The sequence below is a fragment of the Trachurus japonicus genome, chromosome 16 (genome assembly GCF_045865225.1).
Source record: "Trachurus japonicus isolate A0001 chromosome 16, Traja_1.0".
NCBI classification, from domain to species: domain Eukaryota; kingdom Metazoa; phylum Chordata; class Actinopteri; order Carangiformes; family Carangidae; genus Trachurus; species Trachurus japonicus.
Genome location: NC_140922.1, coordinates 22,504,584 through 22,526,138, shown reverse-complemented (window position 1 = coordinate 22,526,138; position 21,555 = coordinate 22,504,584). Strand labels below are relative to the sequence as shown.

The 21,555-nt window shown below is 41.9% G+C and overlaps 1 protein-coding gene across 1 annotated transcript in view; it reads left to right on the top strand.

The window, feature by feature from the left end:
* Positions 1-2,471: 2,471 nt before the first annotated feature.
* LOC146972398 (exostosin-1a-like) overlaps positions 2,472-21,555 on the top strand; it is a 37,797-nt gene continuing 18,713 nt past the window's right edge. The window contains exon 1 of the mRNA XM_085802584.1: positions 2,472-4,599. Within this exon, the coding sequence (XP_085658710.1) occupies positions 3,647-4,599 (953 nt within the window). The 5' untranslated portion in view covers positions 2,472-3,646. The remainder of the gene's footprint in view (positions 4,600-21,555) is intronic.

Below are 21,555 nucleotides of genomic sequence, written 5' to 3'. Positions count from 1 at the left end.
TTCAGCATCAACGCAGATGAATGAGGCTACTCGCCAAGGCTGTCAGTCTCGGTTGGGAGGGGACATTAAATCATCACATCCAAGGCTGTGCTCTACATGAAAGAGACACACATACATAGCAGTTACACACCCACAAATGGCTGTGTGTGTAAGTGCACATGCATAATCACCCATGTGTCTGCGTGGCTGTGGTATATACCAAACATTGTGATTTTTCGTGCGAATATATGAGTGGGATGTTTAATAACAAATCTGCGCTGCATTACAGTTATTGCTGACCTCAAAATGTACTCAGAAGGAAATAATAAATCTCCATTTGGCTGTTTAGTCTTTGGCTGCCTGACTTGCTGGCTGGCTGGGAAAACTATGCTGACCTGGGTGCATCCAAATTAGATATTGGCATGGTTGCGTGTATTACACAGTGGGAGTGCTGCTCTGGCTCAGTCACCCTGCTGCTCTAAATCTGGCCAGTACTCAGCCCAGCAAACACAATGCAACAGCAGGGACACAGCATCTCCACATTGTTATTAAGCGGTAGATAATAACTAAACACAGATGTGTGTGTCTGTGTGTGTGCATGCATGTGTGTGTATATAGATATAGGTATGTATTTGTCTCTATATTTGTTATATATTTGTCTGCATTCCTGGTTGATTTCTTCTTACTTTGTTGTCATGTTGGTTTTGAAGTGATGCAAATGAAATCCTACTGGAAGTCCAAAAATACATTTCAAAAAGTAAAGTGAGGGACTGTTACAAGTCTGCATGGATATACCACTTTAAACTCCTAGAATAAAAATTCAGTGACATATAAACAAAGCACATCTGATCAGTTTAGTGGCAGATGCTGAAGAACATTCATCTAACCACATCAGTCAGCGGCGACACGACACGACACCCCCCTCGTAAACCAGTTAAAAGGATGAAAGAGCGAAGAGATGGAAAAAAAAATACCAGAGAGCAACAGAGGGGACGATAGAGAGAGAGAGTAAGAGAAGGAAGAAGGAAGGCAGGAGAAGGGTGAGTGGGACAGAAAGAGGGGAGACAAAAGAGAAAGGGAGGAGGTAAAGAATGAGGAGGTGGGCATCATATCCCTCCCTGTCTTTGATCAGTGGCCCATGGGGAACTGAGGCAGTGCAGATAACTGGTCCACAGCTCCTGAGGAACGCAGCTTCACATTCCTCCTTGCTCTTTCCCCGCTTCTGCAAACTCACTTCTAGTCTTTCAGACCAGAGCAGCTGTGAAAACACATCATGGCTTAATACATGCCAGAAAAGACCTGGCTAATACACTGCAGTACCATTGTGCTGCTGGTCCATATTCACTGGTACAATTCCTCTCAGGGGCAATCTCTTTCTTTATCCCTACCTCACATTCTCTATTTCTAAATTGCATAAATTCATCTCCAAAAGAAAGGTCAGAGGTCATGTTCAACAACAGAGCAGCACTGCTGTACCCAAGGATGCAGTATTTTATTAAAAGGCCACTTCAGCTGGATCAATTTACTGATGAAGAACCTTCACCATCCAATAAAAAGCAAAAGAAAGAATCCAACTCCCCCAATCTTTCAGGCATCCTATTTCCGGTCTTTCAGCAGTTGTAGTGAATCACATATTAATACAGGGCCCTGAACCAAAACCTTCTTTGAAGCACGTTCCCAGTCCGCCAGCCCTGTGCCAAGATGGTTTATGGTAACCATACAGTAATGGACAATGCTGCCACTGCTAAGATTTAAACCCACTATAATTACAAACCCACTGACTGTGTATGAGAAAACAGTATGCCTGAAAACTCATATTACTATTATCACTGTGGAACATAATGCGATTGCCGTATTTTAGTTGTAGTGGCTGTTTTTACATTGAACATATAAAGAAATGACGATGATGTGAGTTTTTCATGGCCATGTACCACACAATCATGCTCCTTTATATCTGCCGAATATAATTTGTAAGCTGGAAAAGCTCTGTAGTAGCATAATGCTTCATTTATAGCATGTTTTAATGCATTTTTACCACGGTCAAAAATGTAAACCCTGAGAAAAATGATGTTTTTGATCACCCAAGGGGAATTTAATTCACACCTATTTGTTGACTCCTTTGTAAATAATAATAGCCTCAAACTAATAGCCTACCAGAAACAAAATTAAATTGTCACATCTGCAGTTTATATGACAATCATGTGATCAAAACTCTTTCTTTTTTTTCTTTTTTTTTTTACAGCCCTGTGGTGGTTGTTTTGTTCTTGCTTCTGCTTTTTTATTGTTTCTCCATTTAACTACTCTTCAACTTCTCCTATGGTTTGATATGGTTCAACAGGCAACAAACCACAACTCACAATCCTCTAGTCTAGTGAAATCAGTGCAGGAGCTCTCCCTCTCTCCCTCCCTCCCTCCCTCTCTGGATGTGAATGGGTGCACTGGAAGCCCCGCCCGCCTCGGATGTAATGGGAGCCAATGATAACGCACCGTGCGCCGTGGAAGGACGTCACATCATCATCATCATCATCATCATCATCGTCGGCAGCAGTCGTTTCGTCCTGGTGGTGGGACTGCTGTGCCGTGCTGTGCTGTGCTGTGTGCCGCTCTGCTTGGCTTGCAGTCTCTCTACAGCAGCAACTCCTCTTCTTCATCTGTGTGTGTGTGTGTGTTTGTGTGTGTGTGTGTGTAACGTTACTGGAGGCATTTACGGAGAAATTAGCCTGTCGGGTTACGTCGTGAGAGAGCAAAGGAGGGAGATAAGTTGTGGACAAAACGAGAGAGAGAGAGAGAGACATGGTTGTTGTGGACGCCGGAGAGGAGCAGAGCAGAGGCTGCCTTTCTGCCTGGCTGTCTTTACTTACTTTGATGCGACCGCTTAGCTAACAAGCTAACTGGGAATAATGTTTTCACAAACTAGCCAGGTGGTTAGCTGTAGCTTTAGCTTGCTTGCTAGCTAAAAAAGAAAGAAAGAAAGAAGCCTATGTTAGATACTAGCTACGTTACACTTAGCCACAATGATAAGCCTCTGTCTACACGGTTTAGTAAAAAAGAAAGCGCAGTGGTAATAGGTTGAATGTTTAGGGGCTGTGCTTGCTCGCCCTGGTAGCTAATTTCCAGCAGGGACAATAGTTGACTGTCCAGGCAACAAGTCTGGTCCACACTGCTACTTATAACAGGCTTAAGTTTGTGCTAATTTTGTGCAGTGTTATTATTAGTCACCGTGTGGCCCCCTGCTTAGTAAGTAAGGTAAGTAATGCTCTTGTTAAAGTAAAGGTAGCTTATATATTTTTTAATACAAAGGAAAGTAGGGTGTACCACTTCAGATGCACCAGATTGAAGGTGAAGGCAGCAGCGCTGTGGTGCATATTATATAGCAGAACCTGTTGTCAGTTAATCGATACAACTTATTGACGAGGAGACGAGGTGGATGGACATTATAAAATCGCCCACATGCGTTGGATCAGTTCCCGGACTTGTGAAAGAAGGCATCTGAAGCAGAAGAAGGTGGTGGTGGGGGGAGACGTGCGCGCACAGCCCTTGCAGCCCGGGGGAAGATGGCGGAGGAGCGCTCCCGCAGGAGACTGTGGTGGTGGTGAAACCAAAACTTGGGGACTCCTACTTCTTCTTGGATTTATCGCCAGACATCTGATCTCAGATCGTAGGACACATGCAGGCCAAAAAACGGTACTTAATCCTGTTCTCCGCCGGTGCGTGTCTCATTCTGTTGTTTTGTTTTGGGGGGATACAAGTCCCGCTGTCCAGCCGGCGGCGTGATGACCGCAGCCTCGCCGGTCATCATCACCATCACCCCGGGGCGCGGTGGCGTCGCTTCCCGGGGTACCTGCAGCCTTTCAGCTCCTGGGAGCAAGATCGGCGCGATGATCACAATGAACACATATCTCCCAGGCAAAAGAGGGACGCTAACTCCGGTGTTTACACTGGCAAACGCTGCAGGATGGACTCCTGCTTTGATTTCTCCCTATGTGAGAGGAATGGATTTAAAGTTTATGTCTATCCCCAGCAGAAAGGGGAAAAGATGTCAGAGAGTTATCAGAACATATTGTCCGCTATTGAAGGCTCCAGGTTTCACACACCTGATCCAGGACAGGCATGTTTGTTCGTCCTGAGTCTGGACACCCTGGACCGGGACCAGCTTTCACCCCAGTATGTACACAACCTGAGAGCTAAGGTCCAAAACCTCCCTTTGTGGAACGGGGGCAAAAACCACATCATCTTCAACTTGTACTCCGGCACCTGGCCAGACTACACGGAGGACCTTGGCTTTGACATCGGCCTTGCAATGTTGGCTAAGGCCAGCATCAGCACCGAGAACTTTAGGCCAAACTTTGATGTTTCAATTCCTCTTTTCTCTAAAGACCACCCCAGGACAGGAGGGGAAAGAGGCTACCTGAAACATAACACCATTCCCCCTTATAGGAAGTACATGCTTGTTTTTAAGGGGAAGAGGTACCTAACTGGAATAGGTTCAGACACTAGGAACGCTTTATATCATGTTCATAACTCACAGGATGTGGTCCTCCTCACTACCTGCAAGCATGGGAAGGACTGGCAGAAGCACAAGGATGCACGCTGTGATAAAGACAACGCAGAGTATGACAAGTAAGTACCACCCAACTACATTTATTCATATTTTATAGTAGCTCTTTGAGATATGAGTTGATTTATGTTTTTGGTACTCCATCTTGTCTCTTTATTTTGTCCTTATTCTTGCCTGAATCAAAACACACTCATATTTAACTCTAATAATGACAAAGAGTCGTCAAGACACCTTGAACTTTACTTTTTTAGGTATCTGTAACCATGGCACACTAAATTTAACTAAATCTTTGTGTTTATGTTGCTGCAACACAGATATTTAAATTCATTAATGATTAATATTAATATTTGTCCAAAACTTTGCCTTTTTATCTGTGTTTTTTCCATGTTTTTTATGCTTTTTATTTCATATTGTGTATGACTGGTTAAGCTATAGCTTTGCTATTATTGGAGTGCAAGGCGATCTCACACAGCCTGGGATGTCTTGCACATCATTTGTTGTTATGCATCCCATATATGACAAAGTGTGATGATAGTCCTAAACACAACATGGTGTCAAGGCAGTCAAAATGCTCTTGTCCCACATTTTATAACAGTTCTATTTGCATTATTGTTATATTCAACAGCAACAGAAACACACTGACAAACATAAAAAAAAAATCAAATTTAAAAAATCAAAATTTAGTGGTTTTCACTGATCTTCATATCATATGACTTAACTTGACCAAATTACACATCACAAGGCACAGATAAGTAGATTAGCTTTAATGTTGTTTTCCACAAAGAGCTACTTTATTAAACGAATTCAATTGATATCCGTATCAGTCTCTAAATACTTCCTATTCACCAGTGAATATGCTTCCATTACTCTTGACCTTTCCACCTTCCTGCTTGTCAGTGTATAATGAACTCTAAATCACTCAGTGTTACAATGTACACACGCAGCTACCTGTTGCCATGATGCTCTGGATTTATGAGCAAAAAAAGATGAGTCCAAGTACCCCCATCCCTGCTGCAGGCAATATTGCACAGCCCCATTGCGTCAAAAAGTTTCTCTGTGATCACCACCCAGCCCTACAGATAAGCCAAACTGATTTCTGTGCCCAAATCTGATGAGCAAACCGGCGTCTGTCTCCCTGCTTTGGCCAGTGGGATTCATTTCGTGTCCCCCCAGACTGTGCTGTGTTGTTACTGGTGACTATATGGCGCTGGGTGTTTGACTGTGGCTCTTTGGAGTGGATTAGTGGGGACAAAGCGCTGGTGCCAGTAAGGGGAAGCCACTCTGGCCCCTGTTTGCTCAGTCATTTCCCAGACAAACCCAACTGCATCAGCCAGGAATGCCCTGGCCCCAAACCGTGTCCTGCGTGACCCCGGTGTTGTTTGGGGGCCTGTGGTGATTGACCCCCATGTTGCGTCTTCATGATGTTGTCAGTTGTTCAGTTTGGGTGACACACCATTTTATAGTGTGTTGAGGGGTCAGCTATGGCACTTGATTGCAGTATGTAGTGAAAACAAATGGTATTTTTTTTTTCTTCCTGTCCTTTTTAACCTTGTGCTGTATTTTCACATCATGTGTTTGCTTAGCATCGATCCTCTCATGTTGGTGTGTGCTTGTGCAGGTAAGTACCAGCTTATAAGGTTCATTCATTGGCTCAGCAGAAGAACATTCTCCATATCACTCTTAAGACACAAGCTATCTGCTCACTCTGCCTTTCTGCCAGTTGACTGCTCGCTGCCAAGTGCTTCCAGGGAGTGATTTCACATAGTGAGATGGGTGGCATCAGAGCCATAACCCAAAGGAAAAAAAATAATCCCCCTGTCATTAAGTAGCATAGGGGGAGAAATGGGCTTTTGGTATCTCACTAGCCCTCGCCAGCTTAGCTCCATTGCGTGGCTACGTAATGTTCAGAGGTTTTCAGTCAGTACATACTCAGTAAGCCACACCACTATAAGTCAACAGGCTTTGGCTTGATCCATAGTCCGCTGCTGAATTATTGTTGAATTATATAAAGTTTATTCGCTCGTTCCAAAACTGATATGGTTACAAGAAGTTATTGCACTTAAATAACGAGGAACATATATTTCATGCTGTTTCAAACAGGAAGCTTGACAGTCCTCTTCATCTGAGCCAACCTGTGACTTTTATTGTGCTGGAATATATGGACTTGAAGGTCTTGCTCACATTATGACCTGGTTTTGCCAGAACACATCCTCATATTTTAGATCTCAGTGTTTGAAATACAGCAGCAACGTTTTCATCATACAGATTTCTGAGGAACAGAGGAAGCAAGATATAATACATTATTTATAAGAAGTTTGTTTGGAAAGGATCTGGTAAAAATATCTTCAACGACCCAATGATTTTCTAGAATACATTATATATATTGTGTGTGAAATAATACTTGATTTTATTCCTACTTTTTTAGGACCTGTGTTTCATACCTGATCTATTGTAGGCTGTGCAACACTGAAATTAATGCTATCTATCAAGCATGTTGAATTTAGTATTCATGGATTACCTGGTATGATTGACTGGCTTTAGCGGTGATGCTAATGGCACATGTGTCATATTTCTTTTTCTGTTGTGGAGGATGAATAATGAAAGGATGCTCATAATATAAAGTAACTCACTCTGATTTTCTAGAAGATGTTAAACACAGAAGGCTTGCTTAGGGGTTCGTTGTTAATTCATTAATTGCTTTCTGGCCACTGTCCAGCAGGACATTGGGTCATGAAAATCCTATTGTTACATTAAGCTTTTTAGCACGTCTGTCTGGGGTATACGGTCGGCTTTTGCCTTTTTTAGGGGTGAATCCAAATGGTTAATATTAGTTCTGACACAACCCATTCATCAGTCCCCAGAAGCCAAATCATTTTCAGCTGTAATCATACCCAGACCTACTTTATATCCTATATTATATCACCCAGTTATGCACAGCTTTCCAAACAAGTGAGATGTGGAGGGGTTGCGATGTGGGTTGGATAGTAGTGGCGGCTGTTGCCAAGGAGATCAATAATTGTTTTTGTATCATGGATCAACTTTTCAAATGAAAAGTGTCTCTGACTTATATTGTGCCATGAACAACACATTGGCTAGAGTAAGCAGCTTGTAGCATGTTGCAAATCGGAATAATATTAAGTAAGCTGAGCTCTTTAAAGCATCTTTGTTAATTAGGTAGCTGTTTGTCAGACAGATTTAGACTCAGGCTAAGACATTGGGCAACTTGTAAATGTGTCATATAACAGCTGTAGGTATGCCATATTTATGCCTGTTCCCTTCAGAGTCATCTGATGGACATAAAGCACAAATTAAAATCTTTAGATTGAACTATTACTTTGCATCATTTTTGGTTTGAGTTCTGCATGCAGGTTGATGTGTGATTGTGACTGAGATGCACAGTCCTATGGGTCAGACAGTGCAGTCTGTGGTCTAACTGGGTGGAAATAATAGTTTCTGTGCCTGGCTGTGGCCCTTTGTGCAACAAATCCCTCTTATCCTCTCCCACTGACAACAAGGAAGTTGTGACAGGCTGAATGCTGCCTCTCACTATAATTACCATGTAATGGCCATGTCATTTTTCTGTAATAGTTGAGAGACTTGATGCTCCAGATGTTAGCTTGGTATGTATGGGGATTTTGATGTGCTTTGTATGGACTTGTATGCTGTAGGTCCCCTGTTTGAAGTGAAATGTGATTATATCTGGGCACGGCATTGCATTCTATACTGTATAATTGTATTTTCTTGTTTGCAGTTGTACTGTACTTTTTATATTCTTGTGATAAATATAGTGCAACAACGACTGAGTTACTGGCCTATGTTTTGTGTTAATCACCATTTGTTTTGTGTTAGTGATGTTGGGAACTGTGACTAGTTTGCCAGCTGGGTGGGGGCTTTTTGCTTTTCCAATGAATATTACTTGGACACAGTACATTTGATGAGATTAGCCTGCATGACGTGAGTAGACGATGAACAATACAAGGAATAAGTTGATGGCAATATTTGCAATAGGCGGAGAAAGCTGTGTCAGGATACTCAATGCATATTGCATTGTAACAAGTTCCTGGGCTTGCTAAGGAATGTACAAGTCCTAAGGTGTGATTAATCAGTCTCTTTTGGCTACCTGCTTATACATCTCTTATTTCAGCTGGGCATGTTGTTCAGATAAAAAATGCCTAGTTATAGGTTTTCCATTTGGCTGGTTCACCTGTTATGTTCCTGCTGTTTCCAGCCAGTGGGAAGAGTCAACTTTCTGCTTCCCTCTTCACCACACTCTGTCTTTCATACATCTGCTCTAGGCCACTGTGCACAAGCCTGTGATGCAGCCAAAGGAGAGAAGAAAAGATACAGCAGGAGGCAGGTCAGATGCAGTTTTAACCTCAAACTGAAAGCCTTCTCACAGCTTGTTTCCAATTAAGAGGCCCTGCCAAGCGAGAGAGTATGAGAGGGATAGAGTGAGAGACACAGAAGACTGGGAGACAAACTGAGAGAGGGAGTTGGAGGGGAAAATAGGACCACAAAGAGAAAGAACATTGAGAGTCTGAGAAACTTAAAGACGAAGGGAGAAAGTAGAAGCAAGTGAGAAGCAGAAAAGAAGAAAAACACATGCCAGCTATCCAGCAGTGAGAGGTGAGTCCAATAGCTGGCTGGGTGCTGACGTTGGTCTGCTAGGTGTATTTATAGACTTGCAGGGTTTTAATCCTCAATATTGGCCAAAGCCCCTGGCAGAGGGCTGCCAGCCAACTTGATGCAGGCTTTGCAGAGCTTGGGGAAAACGATAATCATTGGGGGAGGATGGTCGATCTCAGAGTTCCTGCACATTAACAACTATAAATGCCCCTTTTCAGTCTTGTCTACTCTTGCACTGATCAGTAGTTCGGTTTTTATCTTTAATGGTCTCTTCTGAATAACTGAATATTCCTTGGTTAACCATCATTGTGATACCAAGTAAGCATCAACTCGGTTGTACCAGAGGCAGAGCCTTAGATCCTATGCGCTGCGCCTTGAAACACCTTGAAACAGAAGCACTACTACTAAGTTTGGACTGTTAAAATGCTTTGTCTCATTTCATATACCTTGTTTCAATCATACACTGTTTGTATCTATCTTTCTATTCATTTCAATCACCAGGGTTATTGTTAATCTTCGTGCAATGTTTTCTGAGCTGCTTTAAGGTGAGGATATGCTGTACTTACATGGTAGTGTGTTTTCTCTTGACTGATATCTATGTTTTATTAGGGAAACTGGTGGATAATTATCACACTGAGAGCGCTTCTTCCTGTATCAAGGTTATTGCAGATTGTTCTCATAGTCAGTTTTGCCTGTTTACCATTCTCAGTCCACAGTCGTTTTCTATTATGCAGCAGGCTATGCAGAGTTAAATACAAAGATGCAACTTCAATCGCTTTCTATGGAAGGCTCCTTTATTTGCTATCCACCATAACTCAGCTCTGCCAGTAAACTGCTTGAGTTGACCTCACTGGAAAGAGCCAAATGATACAGCAGGCAGTGAAGGAGACTGGTAAACCACGAAACCACTCTGCATGGATTATATGTTTCCTCTTCATCATCATAGGCCTAGAATTGACACTAACATGACCACATGGTCTGTATTTTTAGATTCAGTTTCTGATGGATTGACCCAGACCAGTTTGACTATGAACATAAAGGTCCAGGTGGTGGAGCAGGGGAGAGGCCTTCAGGTACCAAAAAAATTAAGATGTCCAAGTAGACTCAACACCAACTCTTTCTCACTGTTCCTAGAAGTTATACTAGTCTGTCAGCAAGGTCTTTGTTCAGGTGCACTATCACTTTGATCTAGGAATGAGTACCTTTCAGAATTTAAACTGATACAGTACGGATACCCGTATCCTGGGAACTAGTCCCAGCATGCAACAATATAAAGTTTTCTGTACTTATTTTCTTCGCAAAAACGTCAGTCAAAACTTCAGAATTTTGAAGATATATTGTTATGGTTCAGTGTAAACAAGCAAGCCGGCATAATAAGAGGTCTTCCTTACTTCATGTAAGTGATTGCTGACGGAAAATAGGACTATTTAGGACTTATATTAACAAAAACATTCCACTGATATCTGCTTTAATTGCATTATAGCGGGATCACTGTTTAAAATGGATGCACGGAGAGGAGGGGCTATTCACAAGCAGTAGAGTTTGGTGCCGAAAATTTAAACTCCACCCGCAGGTGTTAAAGCCCTGTCTTGTCGTGGCCCACCCTCTCTTACATTAATTAATAGAGGAAGCCCGAGGCCAGACCCAACCCGAGTCATTTGTATATATTTCAGCCCAAACGAGAGCATTCAGTCGGGTTGGTTGGGCTGGCCCGGCCCGGCCCGTTGGGACAGCTCTGTTGTCAGTGTGTTTGTGAGAGATAGAGAGCAGGGCAAGGAGGGGCAATGTGCTGCACACAGCTCTACAAGGAAATAAGACTTTACACATTTTGTGTTTGCGTCTGGCAGACACTCCTTCACTCACCGTTTGATTTGACATGAATCAATACTCAGGATGCTATGGGAATTTGGTCGGTACTAATAAAAGTACAGAATTCTGTACTCATCTCTACTTTGATCTACCCACAAGTCTTATGTTCTCTTTTGTGTTTTTCTTTGCAATAGATACAAGATAAGCCATAACTAGATGTATATTGCTCAGGAGTTGTTTATCAAGAGACTAGAATATTGTATGCCAAACTAGACTGAAGAGGCTAGTGGAACTACTTTTGCACTGATTCATTTTGTTGTCACTTTAACTGATGTTGCTAATTTCACAGCTAAATGCAGAATGAATCCAATATATATTTTTCCTGCTTGCTTGCTTGGTTCTCTGTCTCTGTCTCGTCTGAAGGTCTGAAAAGCAGATTCAGTCCCACAGATGAAAATCATTTGCACAACAATCGGCCACTGACAACAATAAGTGGGAACAAGCTCTTCCGAATGCTGTGATTGGGAACAAGTTTCTTATTTTTGTCTGCTAATGTTGATTCGTCATAATGATGACAGACAATAGATCAGAAAATATGTCAGTGGAAGTATGTCAGTGTGACGCAGTTTTCCTCCCACTTCCATTCTACTTTTATCTTTACTTCTGCTAATTTTCTACCATATTTTATGTTTCTTGGTGGACAGTTTGTTTGCCTGTGGATTTTAAATACACGACTTATCTGAGAGATTCTCCTCTCATTGTTAAAGCAAGAAAAAGAGCTTTTGTATACTTTTATGAATATGCATCAACCAGATGTTGTGTATAGTGTATCTTCTGCTTTGTGACTACTGTGTACAAGGGGATTTATTTAGCCTGTGGAGCCTAATGGCCCATGGTCTTAGGTTAAGGGGGTGGAGGGCTCAACTAGATGGATGATGCTCATCTTCCTTTAGAGCCTGGGGATTACAAACTGCTCATATTTAGAAAGCTCGTGGTGTAAGTGATAGCTGAAGAAACAAATGCAGGAAAGCTGATAACTGAGCAACCAGGCTATCACATGGCCATCATTGTTATTGCATGTAACAGTATCGTGTTATACAAAAATGACTAAACTAACTCACTTCCTTGTGACAAAGGTTGGTAGGTCTTACTTATCTTGTTAAAGATCAGCCTGTCTACTCACATCTTGGGACTGAAGTTGATTTTTTTTTTATTAAACCTTTATTTAACCAGGTAAAGATTATTGAGATAGAATCTCTGATGACCTGTGCAGAATGTCTCCTAACCTTCTGTCCTTTCACTTTCTGTTGCTTAAAAAATAGGCTCTGGATTTTCTATACAACATATAAGATCATGTATGTTTGCGTTATGTGTGTGTGTTTGCATGCGCATACATCCCAGAAACAGCAGAAACTGAATTGTTTCCCAGTGGAGGTCAGTCTACTCGTCTCTCAATTGATTGCCATCTCATTTTTCACTGCCAGGATTTATAGAGAGGGAGGTTGAGGGTGACCAGAGGGTACTTCCATCAGTGTTCACATCTTATCACTCATTAAATACAACCAGTTCTAGCTGGCTCTCTTCCACCTTGACTTCAACTCTTGGCCACTGACCTGGTGCAGCCAAATTTAAAAAGAGTTGAAATCTGGCACCTGGAGGCATTACTGGTAGTCATCTTTGTCTTGTGTAGCCTACTTGAGCATGTGCCTGAATGGAGTGGTTGCAGTGGTTTTTTGCTCTTGCTTTTACACTCTCTCCCTGATTCAAATTCAAATATGCTTTATTTGCTTGAATGGGTTTTAACCGCACTCCTACTCTCATTGGAGGCTAGTTGTATGGGACAGAGGGCAGTGCCATTTGTTTGCCATGCTCCCCTCCATCCCGGCTCTTGTCCTGACAGGATGATGTATGTCTCGTCCTTGGCAGCAGTGTGCAGGTGATGTATTCCACTTGGAATGCAGGGAGAGGGGAATAGGGAACGGGTCGTCCATGTGCCAGGCACAGAGTGTGGTCCATTCCAGCAAGAGCTTTCTGTCATGTTGAGGCATACATCACAGTTTCCTTACTGCTTGACAGATGTGTTAAAAGTTTGGATGAGTGAAACTGCACGGCATGAAAGTAAGGGATGCTGCCAAACAAATGTGAATCTGAGAGGGTTGGGATGTTGAAAAAGTGGAAAAAAAGAACAAAAACAAAAACTTTTATGGTGATGGGGATGAACTGAGTGACCTTCATGAAGAATTGATCTAAAATCCATTTTTATGTTGTTTTTTTGGGCCTGATTGGAGTGGTTTATCCAGACCTCACACAGCTTTTTTGACAGGTTTGCTAGAACACTGAAGCTTCTGTGGTACTTGAAGTGTGGAAAAGTCTCTTTTCACCTCCAACTATTGGTCTGCTTCCTGAAAGCCCAGTACCACTGATATGAAAAGTACGATTGATTGATTGATTGCGTAAATTTTACATGGAAATTTGATTTTCTCTGGTGAAGTTAAGAGTCCCTGGCGGAGCATCAAGGGACAAAGATGTGACGTTATGGAACTTGCTCATCATTCAGCAAGGCAGTATTTGCGTGACCCATGCGGCACGTTTACCGTCCTTTCAAACACTCAGATAAGTTGCTTGCTCGGCATGACAAGGGCTTTCTCAATTATCCCTCATGTACAATGAAATATGTTGTGAGCGCTACATGCAGAATTAAGCAGCACTCTAAAACCACAGCCAGCCAAATCCTATGGGCTTTTAATCCTTCAGTTAGTGTGGAGAGTAGGCCTGCCAAGCCCACAGACATTTTTCAATGTCTGTGACTCTTGTCTCTGTGCAATGAAATATTTTTTAAATATTTTGTGTATTATTTCAGGGCTGGAGGAGGGGATTACAGTACAATTCAAATATTTTTAAGACTACTTCTGTTTTTATGTGGAGGAGATGGCTGGCAAATCCTAAAGAGCTGAATTACATGACCATGACTGTCCTTGTATCTCCTCAAAGGTACTTTGGCAACATATCGTCACCATGTGGGACTATGCTGAGCTGTGTTAATGTAACCACACTTGGCAGCATTGAAAAATTATGAGCCACCATGTTGTGGGGCATGGCTGGGTAATGACTTGGATCATCAGATAAAACTGGCATACACACACACTCAGATACACTATCTCTCACTGTCCTCGTTGGACTCCATTTTGTCAGATAAGGGCTTCAGACGGCACTGTGAGAGGAAGGGAAGCTCCAGCACTCAGGATGATAACCCTGAGTATGTGATAGTCTGAACTCTTCCGTGAAATGATGGCCTTACTCAGCCTGTTCTTTGTTGCAGTCCTTAACAGATTAAATTAGACTCACAATAATGGTAAAGTCACTTCATTATGCCAAGAAGAAAAGCAACAGAACATTTCAATCAGGATAAACGTGTAACTGATGGCAAGCAAGTGATCTTTACAAAGACATAAAGCAACTTGTTTGTTTATAAAACACTTTAATGTTTTACCAGATGAGAAAGTTGCAGTGTGAAGTGTGTGAAGAGTGAAACAACTTTTTACGGGGACTGTGATTTCGTGCCTGTTGGCTAAGCTTCATAGAGTTTCTCTCCTTCTCTCACCCGGTGAAATCTGTGACTTCCCCTTGTGAGGTCACGACCAGAGGGCAAGACAGGAAGTGTTGTCTTTGATCTTTCCCGCTGTTCAAACTAATTACCTGCCCGCAGCAGCAAGCACTGCTGGCCGTGGAATTCATTAACAGATGATAAAGCTTTGTTCTGGGCCAGTGTGTCTACGGATACGGAGGAACTCAGCTCCCTGAGAGGGTACGGTGCAGTCGTCAGTCTGCTCCCAGATCTGGTGAAGTTGTCCCTGTGTGTAACATTAAGACACTAGAGATCTTGCACAGAAGATTTTGGTATTTGGCTAAATACATGACCTTAAAGAAGTAAAATACTGGACAGAATTGAGGACCTTGATGTCTGATTGAAAGGACTGGCAGAGATTGGTTTTAGAATAAAATAAACTATATCAGAGCAGCTTATTCAGACGTGAGATTTGAGGATATGTTTATCGTCCTAAATATGCCAGTGACCTTAGCCTTAAGACCAACTGACAGTACATCTTTTCATGCATAAGTTGTAGGTATGTGTATGTACTGTACATACATTCCACACTTTAGACTGGAAAACATAATTCTGACCCTGAGGAAGAGTTATTTAGAAAATTCAAACAGAATTGCAACACAGAAAAGAAATAGTTAGAAACTGTACACTGTGCACAAACTGAGCTTCCATTTTTACTTGTTGGTCACATGTGCATTCAGCGTTTACAGTGTGGACTGTCTCAGCATATGGACTCTGGGAGACACAGATACGGATAGCATGGATTAACCTTTATACAGAATGAAATGTAATGTTTGCCAGATGAGCTCATTAGATTTTCATGCAATTGCATTGACCTCATATCCACAGGTGTTGACATGGCTTTATGGTTCCTGCACCCTCTCATTCCACAAACTGGCTGTGGATATGAGTCATGGAGATGAGAAGTAGTTGAAGGGTAGAATTAAGTAATTAAAGTTGTAGACTATGACAGACAGTTGAAACACGAGCGGAGCGAAGCAGCTGGACCTCACTTCAGTTTTCATCGTGCTAATATGTTGGATGCGGTGTCCAAGTCGTACTGAATCTACAGTGATGCCTGTGACATGATATGACAATGTTGTAAGTGTCCCACAGTAAATTACAATCCATGTCAACCTTTATACTCCACCCTCTAGCCTCCTTTTGACCTCAGATATTTTCAGTTTCACTGATTTTACATCATGTGTTTGGCAACTATTGTAGCATATTCTTTTTGGAGCTGATTACAACATTCTTGTAATTATTTTAAAGATAATTCAAGGTCTGCTAAGTGCTGTGCAGTAGAATTTGTCAGTAGCTTTTCACAGCCCCCTTACTTGTTGTTGTTGTTGTTGTTATTTTTTTTTAAGGTTTTAGGACTAGCTTGTGCACTAAGCACGGTTACATTTTGCATCAATGATAGCCAGTCAACATGGAGGTCTGTGTGTGGTGTATCATGGTATCCGTGGAGGATTAGGTCACCCTCCCCCACAGTCATCACATTACTGTGTGAGGATTTATTAGATGGCTTAAAATCTGAGAGGTGGTAGGTAGTGATGTATTGCAAAGCTAACCCTCCTCTCAGTTTAGGGCTTTGTGAGAATGACAATGGTACAGTGACGTCAGCATAGGAGGTAAATTCTATGCTGTACAATTCCACTTTGAATTTTAATTAATTAAACAGACTTAGTAGTATACCCTTGTTGGAAAACCTAGACTCATCACAGTAGCACTGACATATTTCTGATCACATAATGTTGCTTTACTGCAATAGGAACCTGTTGAATGCCTTTGTGGATGTTTATGATTCAATTCTCTGAGGGGGAAACGTTTTTTTAACTCGACAGCAGAGATATTCACAAGTCTTTTTTTGCATGTCCAATCAAGTTTCAAGTCTTTGGTCACAAGTCCGAGTCAAGTGTCAAGTGTCAAGTCTTTGTGGGGTGATTTAGGCTGTTAATTATAGTAGGTAATAAGATAGAAAGAAGAACTGGTTGTTAATTTTTAAATTAGCTCCTAACGTCATCAACTCATGGGGCGTGTCAACACGTGTAGACTTCCACGCGTGCCTTCAGTCATATTCCGCAGCAAAAAATTAAACAGGAGTACTTAGCTTACATTAGCCTGATATGTGCCAGTTTTGCAGCAGTCCTCGTGAAGGAAGGTCAGGCAACAAATGGACGTCTACATGTGCCTCACCTGTAAGGATGGTACCGCTGTTAAAAAAAACAAAAAAACTGCAGTCACATGTCACTCGAGTTCAAGTCGCAAACTCAAGTCCCCATCTTCGCTCGACAGCAGACATGCAGCAAATAAAATATCCCCCCTTCATCTTTCATTTTGAAGAGCATTGCCAAAGCGTTAGCTAAGTACCACAAATTTCTGTTAGTTGCTGCAATTTTGTGTATCTAGGATAAACTGCAGTATTTTCGCTGCTCCCATCATCATTAGCACAGCCACCACCCTGTAATCTCTCTTTCTGTCACTGAGGCAATGGGGCTTCTCTCTCCTCTGTGGTCTTGTAATTGTGAGGTAATCATCTTTTCCCTCTTGAGAGCTAAAAGACTGTGTTTACACTTCGTTTTTGGCGGCTCGACTTGGCGAGACACTAATTTACTCTCTCAGCAACAGAATGCAACCGCACTTCTCGTTATTTTGCACTGGCTTTGATGTCAGCCGCTTTTTTCCCCAATGCATTTGAAGCTGGTTGTCATTGACAGGTTAAATATTTTAATGAATTTATTGATATTTTTAGCAAATGTTTTATTCTCTTGACTGAATTTGAAAATTCTTGAAAGTATGCCTGTGGCATCTTATGCCTCTGCGCCAGCATTGGCTAGAACCAGAAGCATATTGCTTTGGGGTTGTCTATCCATCTCATTCTTGTGGACATGATGTCTTAGCAATGCCTTGAAGGAACTTCTTTAAATTTTGGAACAAACATTCACTAGGATTCAAGGATGAACTGGTTCTACTTTGGGGGTTTAAGCTCTTAATCATTAATATTGGTGTTGCGTACTTTATTTGTGAAGACTGCCCAGTCAGTTCCCTTTAAAATGCCTTCAGTCCATTCTGACGATCATTGGATTTCCCTTTTTACAGTCTTGGAAAGATTACATTTTGACATGTTGCGGAGGGTTGTTTGACATTTGTTGGTGACAGTTAAAATAATTAATACTGGTTTGCAATGCTATGGCCTCCATTTTCCTGTCCAAAGCTCTTCAGCGTGAGCTTAGCTAAGCCCCCTTGGATATTTGGCTTTTGTGGTTTCCTTGGTTAGAACGCACACTTGTAGTCACACTTGCACTTCCAGTCCAAAAATGCAAAAGTCCATTGGGATGTAAATGGTTAACACAAGTAAACAGCATAAACACTCTCCTTTTTCCTTCCCCCTACGACTCAGTCTCTATTTTCCTCTCTCTCCTGAAACACTTGCAGAAGGCCATCTCCTGGAATGTCCTAAAAAAAACCTCATGCCTGTACACATTCACACATGCACACACTCACGTCCATGGCCTTGCAATTCAGCTGTCGCATTACCCCTCGTCCCACATCACACCCACACACAAACAAACACAAAATCCTTCAAAACAGACTTCTCGGTCCAGGCAGATCCAAGCCCAGCAGTCAAGTTTTTATCTAAATCCCTCTCTCAGCGTGGCGGATATTGGATCAGATCAGACACAGCCCACAAGGCCATTTGATGGAGCATTGATAACAGACTCAGTTGATAACAGCCCATATTCTGACCCAACAGACATTACAAAGCCCCCTTCTCCCTGTCATAGCTGTTGTCACGGTTGCTTTGCCGTTAAAGGAAGGAGGCTGTCTGAGAGTTGACAGGGTTTTTCACCCTGGTTTGAAAAAAAGAAAAAGAAAAAGATAAACGAAACAGCTTTCCACACACTGATACTTCACAGAACTCACACAGGTAGACAGTTTATTCTGTGGATGCACATACATATTTTATTTCAGACTTTTTTTTGGTCCTTATTTTTGCTGATCATATTCCCTTCTGTCCTTTAATCTGTTTTATGTTTCCGTCTTCTTTGCCTGTCCTCCTGTTTCCTTACATAACCATCCCAACCTTCATCGCTTTCCCTCTTCCTCCCACCATAACTCCTTCTCTCCCTCCCTGTCCTCAGTTTCCATCTATTCATCACCCTCTCCTTTCCTGCTTCCCTCTGCCTCACCCTCTACCTCTGTGTCATTCAATCCCTCTTTCCTCTCCATTACTGTTTCCCTTGTCATGTCCTTCTATCTCTACCTCCATTCGTCCCTGCTTGGCTGAGGCACAGAGACATTCCTGACCTGGACTTATCTCTCTTACCGAGCAGCCAGTGCAACGGCAGCTCTATCTCCAGCAGAAGTCAGTTACTAACTGTGTAACAGCATTCCTTCAAGATCAGGAGCCTCTCCGATGAATCTGCTCAGCTTCCACCTTCGTTCAGAGGAACGATGCATTTACTGACTTTTGTCTAATGTGTAGATTCATTTATACGTGTTAACCAGAACTTAATTGGTGGTTGATAATTGATCTGTACCTCTGGCAGCACAAGGCCAGCACAAGGAAAACTGTTGATTAGTTGTTGTTGTTGCATGCAAGGTTATTAAAAAAGTGAGATATGGTGGAATAAATGGCAGTCTAGACAATTTAGGGATTGAGCTATATTACTCTGTTTAGCTATGTTATGTTTTATTTATATTTCTTAAAACCACTCTGCTATTACCAGAGAGGGCAATTCTCACCATGGTCACTGCAGTAGGATAATTTGACCTGGGCTGTTTATTCTGACATCTTTATGTTGACTGACTGACAGGCCTGACATTCCAGCACTAATGGCTTTTCCATTAACACTCATTTCATTATCTCTAAGACTCCCTTGTTCTGGTTTATGGTACCCAGTGAGCACTTCAAAGCATCCCTCTCATCAGCCTCATCAAGCTGATGTATGGCTGATTAGAGAAGTGGGCAAAGCTTCCTCCAAACTCCTTAGGGAGTTGGGGAAAATCAGCTTCTCTTTTATGACAAACATTTTCTGGGTAGATGTTGATAAGTCTGGATGTGTTGGTCAGTGTGTGTTGAGCTCGCTGGAACTAACTCTAGTGTGGGCGTGAATCCATTTTGTGTAGGGATATTTGCAGATGAAAAGGTTTTGCTTTTTGGTTCTCCTGTTGAGAGGGGCTTAAGATGGATGGAGACTCAGAATGGGAATTAGAAAAGAAGAGTGATAGAAGATTCAAAGCAGTCTAATTAGGTGAATTAACCTGGGGTCATGTGGAACTCTGGTAGAGCTTGAGACCCCCCGTGTGTGTCTGTAAATGTTTTATAAAGCTGTCTTTGAACTCATTAACCAGAGGAAGATGAGTGAGCCCAAGGTGCTTTGAGGAAATGAGCAAAGTGTGCTTTGTTTTTCAAAAAGCCATGTTGGTACTCACATCATCTTTGCTCCACTGACTCAGGGCGGAGCACATAGCCACCGTTAAACCTTATTAAGTGGATATGTTGTTTTTTTTACACAGTTTTTACTCATGAAGTGTGAAAACAATTAACTTCCATCCTTTCAGTGTGTACTGAAAACAAACACATGCAGTGGTTTATTCTAATTATGCAATCTATTACCACTCAGTCAAGTGAAGTGTTAACAACCCTACATGTGTTGTTCGATATCAACCTGAAGAGAAAAAGTAGGGGGGCACATTAAACACTACTAGGCAGAAGTGGAAAATGTGTGCACAGCAACAAGTCTGCTGTAACTTGTCAGAAAAAAACTAAAACTAAAAAACTTTGCAAGCCTGCTGTATGCATATATCTGGCACAGATCAGCAGGGACAAGTTACAGACAACCAAAGGCCAGAATGCAAATGGTATAACGAACGGAAGAGGAAACAATGACAAACCTATCTAAGCGACTGAAAGACAGGCGTCCAGTTTGTACATAGAATTCAGGGAGTTAGTGTCACTTGTTAACTTTATGTTAACAATACATCACCTACATTGCAACAGCTGGCATCGACAACACAAGTTTGTCTTTCTAATGTTGTTTGTCACTTTTAACTATGGCTTTGTGTGTTTGTTTGCTGTTTTTACCTGTGGTATCAAATTTGGAATTGAAAACTGTGGAATTTCATTGATATTGCTACTGATGATCAGATTTCTGGTATTGTAATCTCCCTCTTCGTGACCAATAAGTTCATAGAAATTGGACAGTTATCCCTGCAGTCAACTGCCTCTGATCAGTTCTGTGTTCTCAGTTGGCATAATAATTATCTAGAACCAGCACGTAGTCTACTGTGGCTCAGGCTTCACAGACAGGGGAGGTATGTCAGCACTTTATTTGGACTTATTTTTCAGTCTACCTCTTAAGTGAAGCCTGTTTTAGGAGAACTAGATATTCCTCCACAGAAAATATGTTCACCAGTGAATTACTTGCTGGTGAAAAGGTAGAATGCTTAATTATAGCCATCATGATACAGCCAAGCTTTGTTACAATGTGCAGTCTTTTTCAATCAATTTTTTATTTTCCCTGAAGCTCTGCTGCCATCCACTTTTTTTTTGTCTCAGTATCATGTCCCCATCGCTGCCCAGGGCAACATCAGCCTGCGCTAATGCTTCAAAAAAAAGTCACTCATCTCTCATGGCTGCAGGTAAAACTGTCACGATTAACCATCCCATTAAGTGAGGTCTCAGACTTTTGGGCCCCTCTCGGTGTCATTCATAATAGTGTTGCCGATTAATCTCTAATTCTCACATCCTGAGGCCACTGGAGTATTTTCAGGTCCATAACTAATTTAAGCAAGTTAGTGTCGTGTTCTTCAGTTTTCCTGGCTGCTAAATTATTTGTCCTCTACCCCTTAAAGTTACCAGGTATTGTCTGCGTTTCATTATTGTAGTCTAATATGAATCCAGACGCAGATGTTAAGCATTCTGCGATGGCAGGCTCTTGGATTGGATTGGTATTACCCTATCCCTACACGT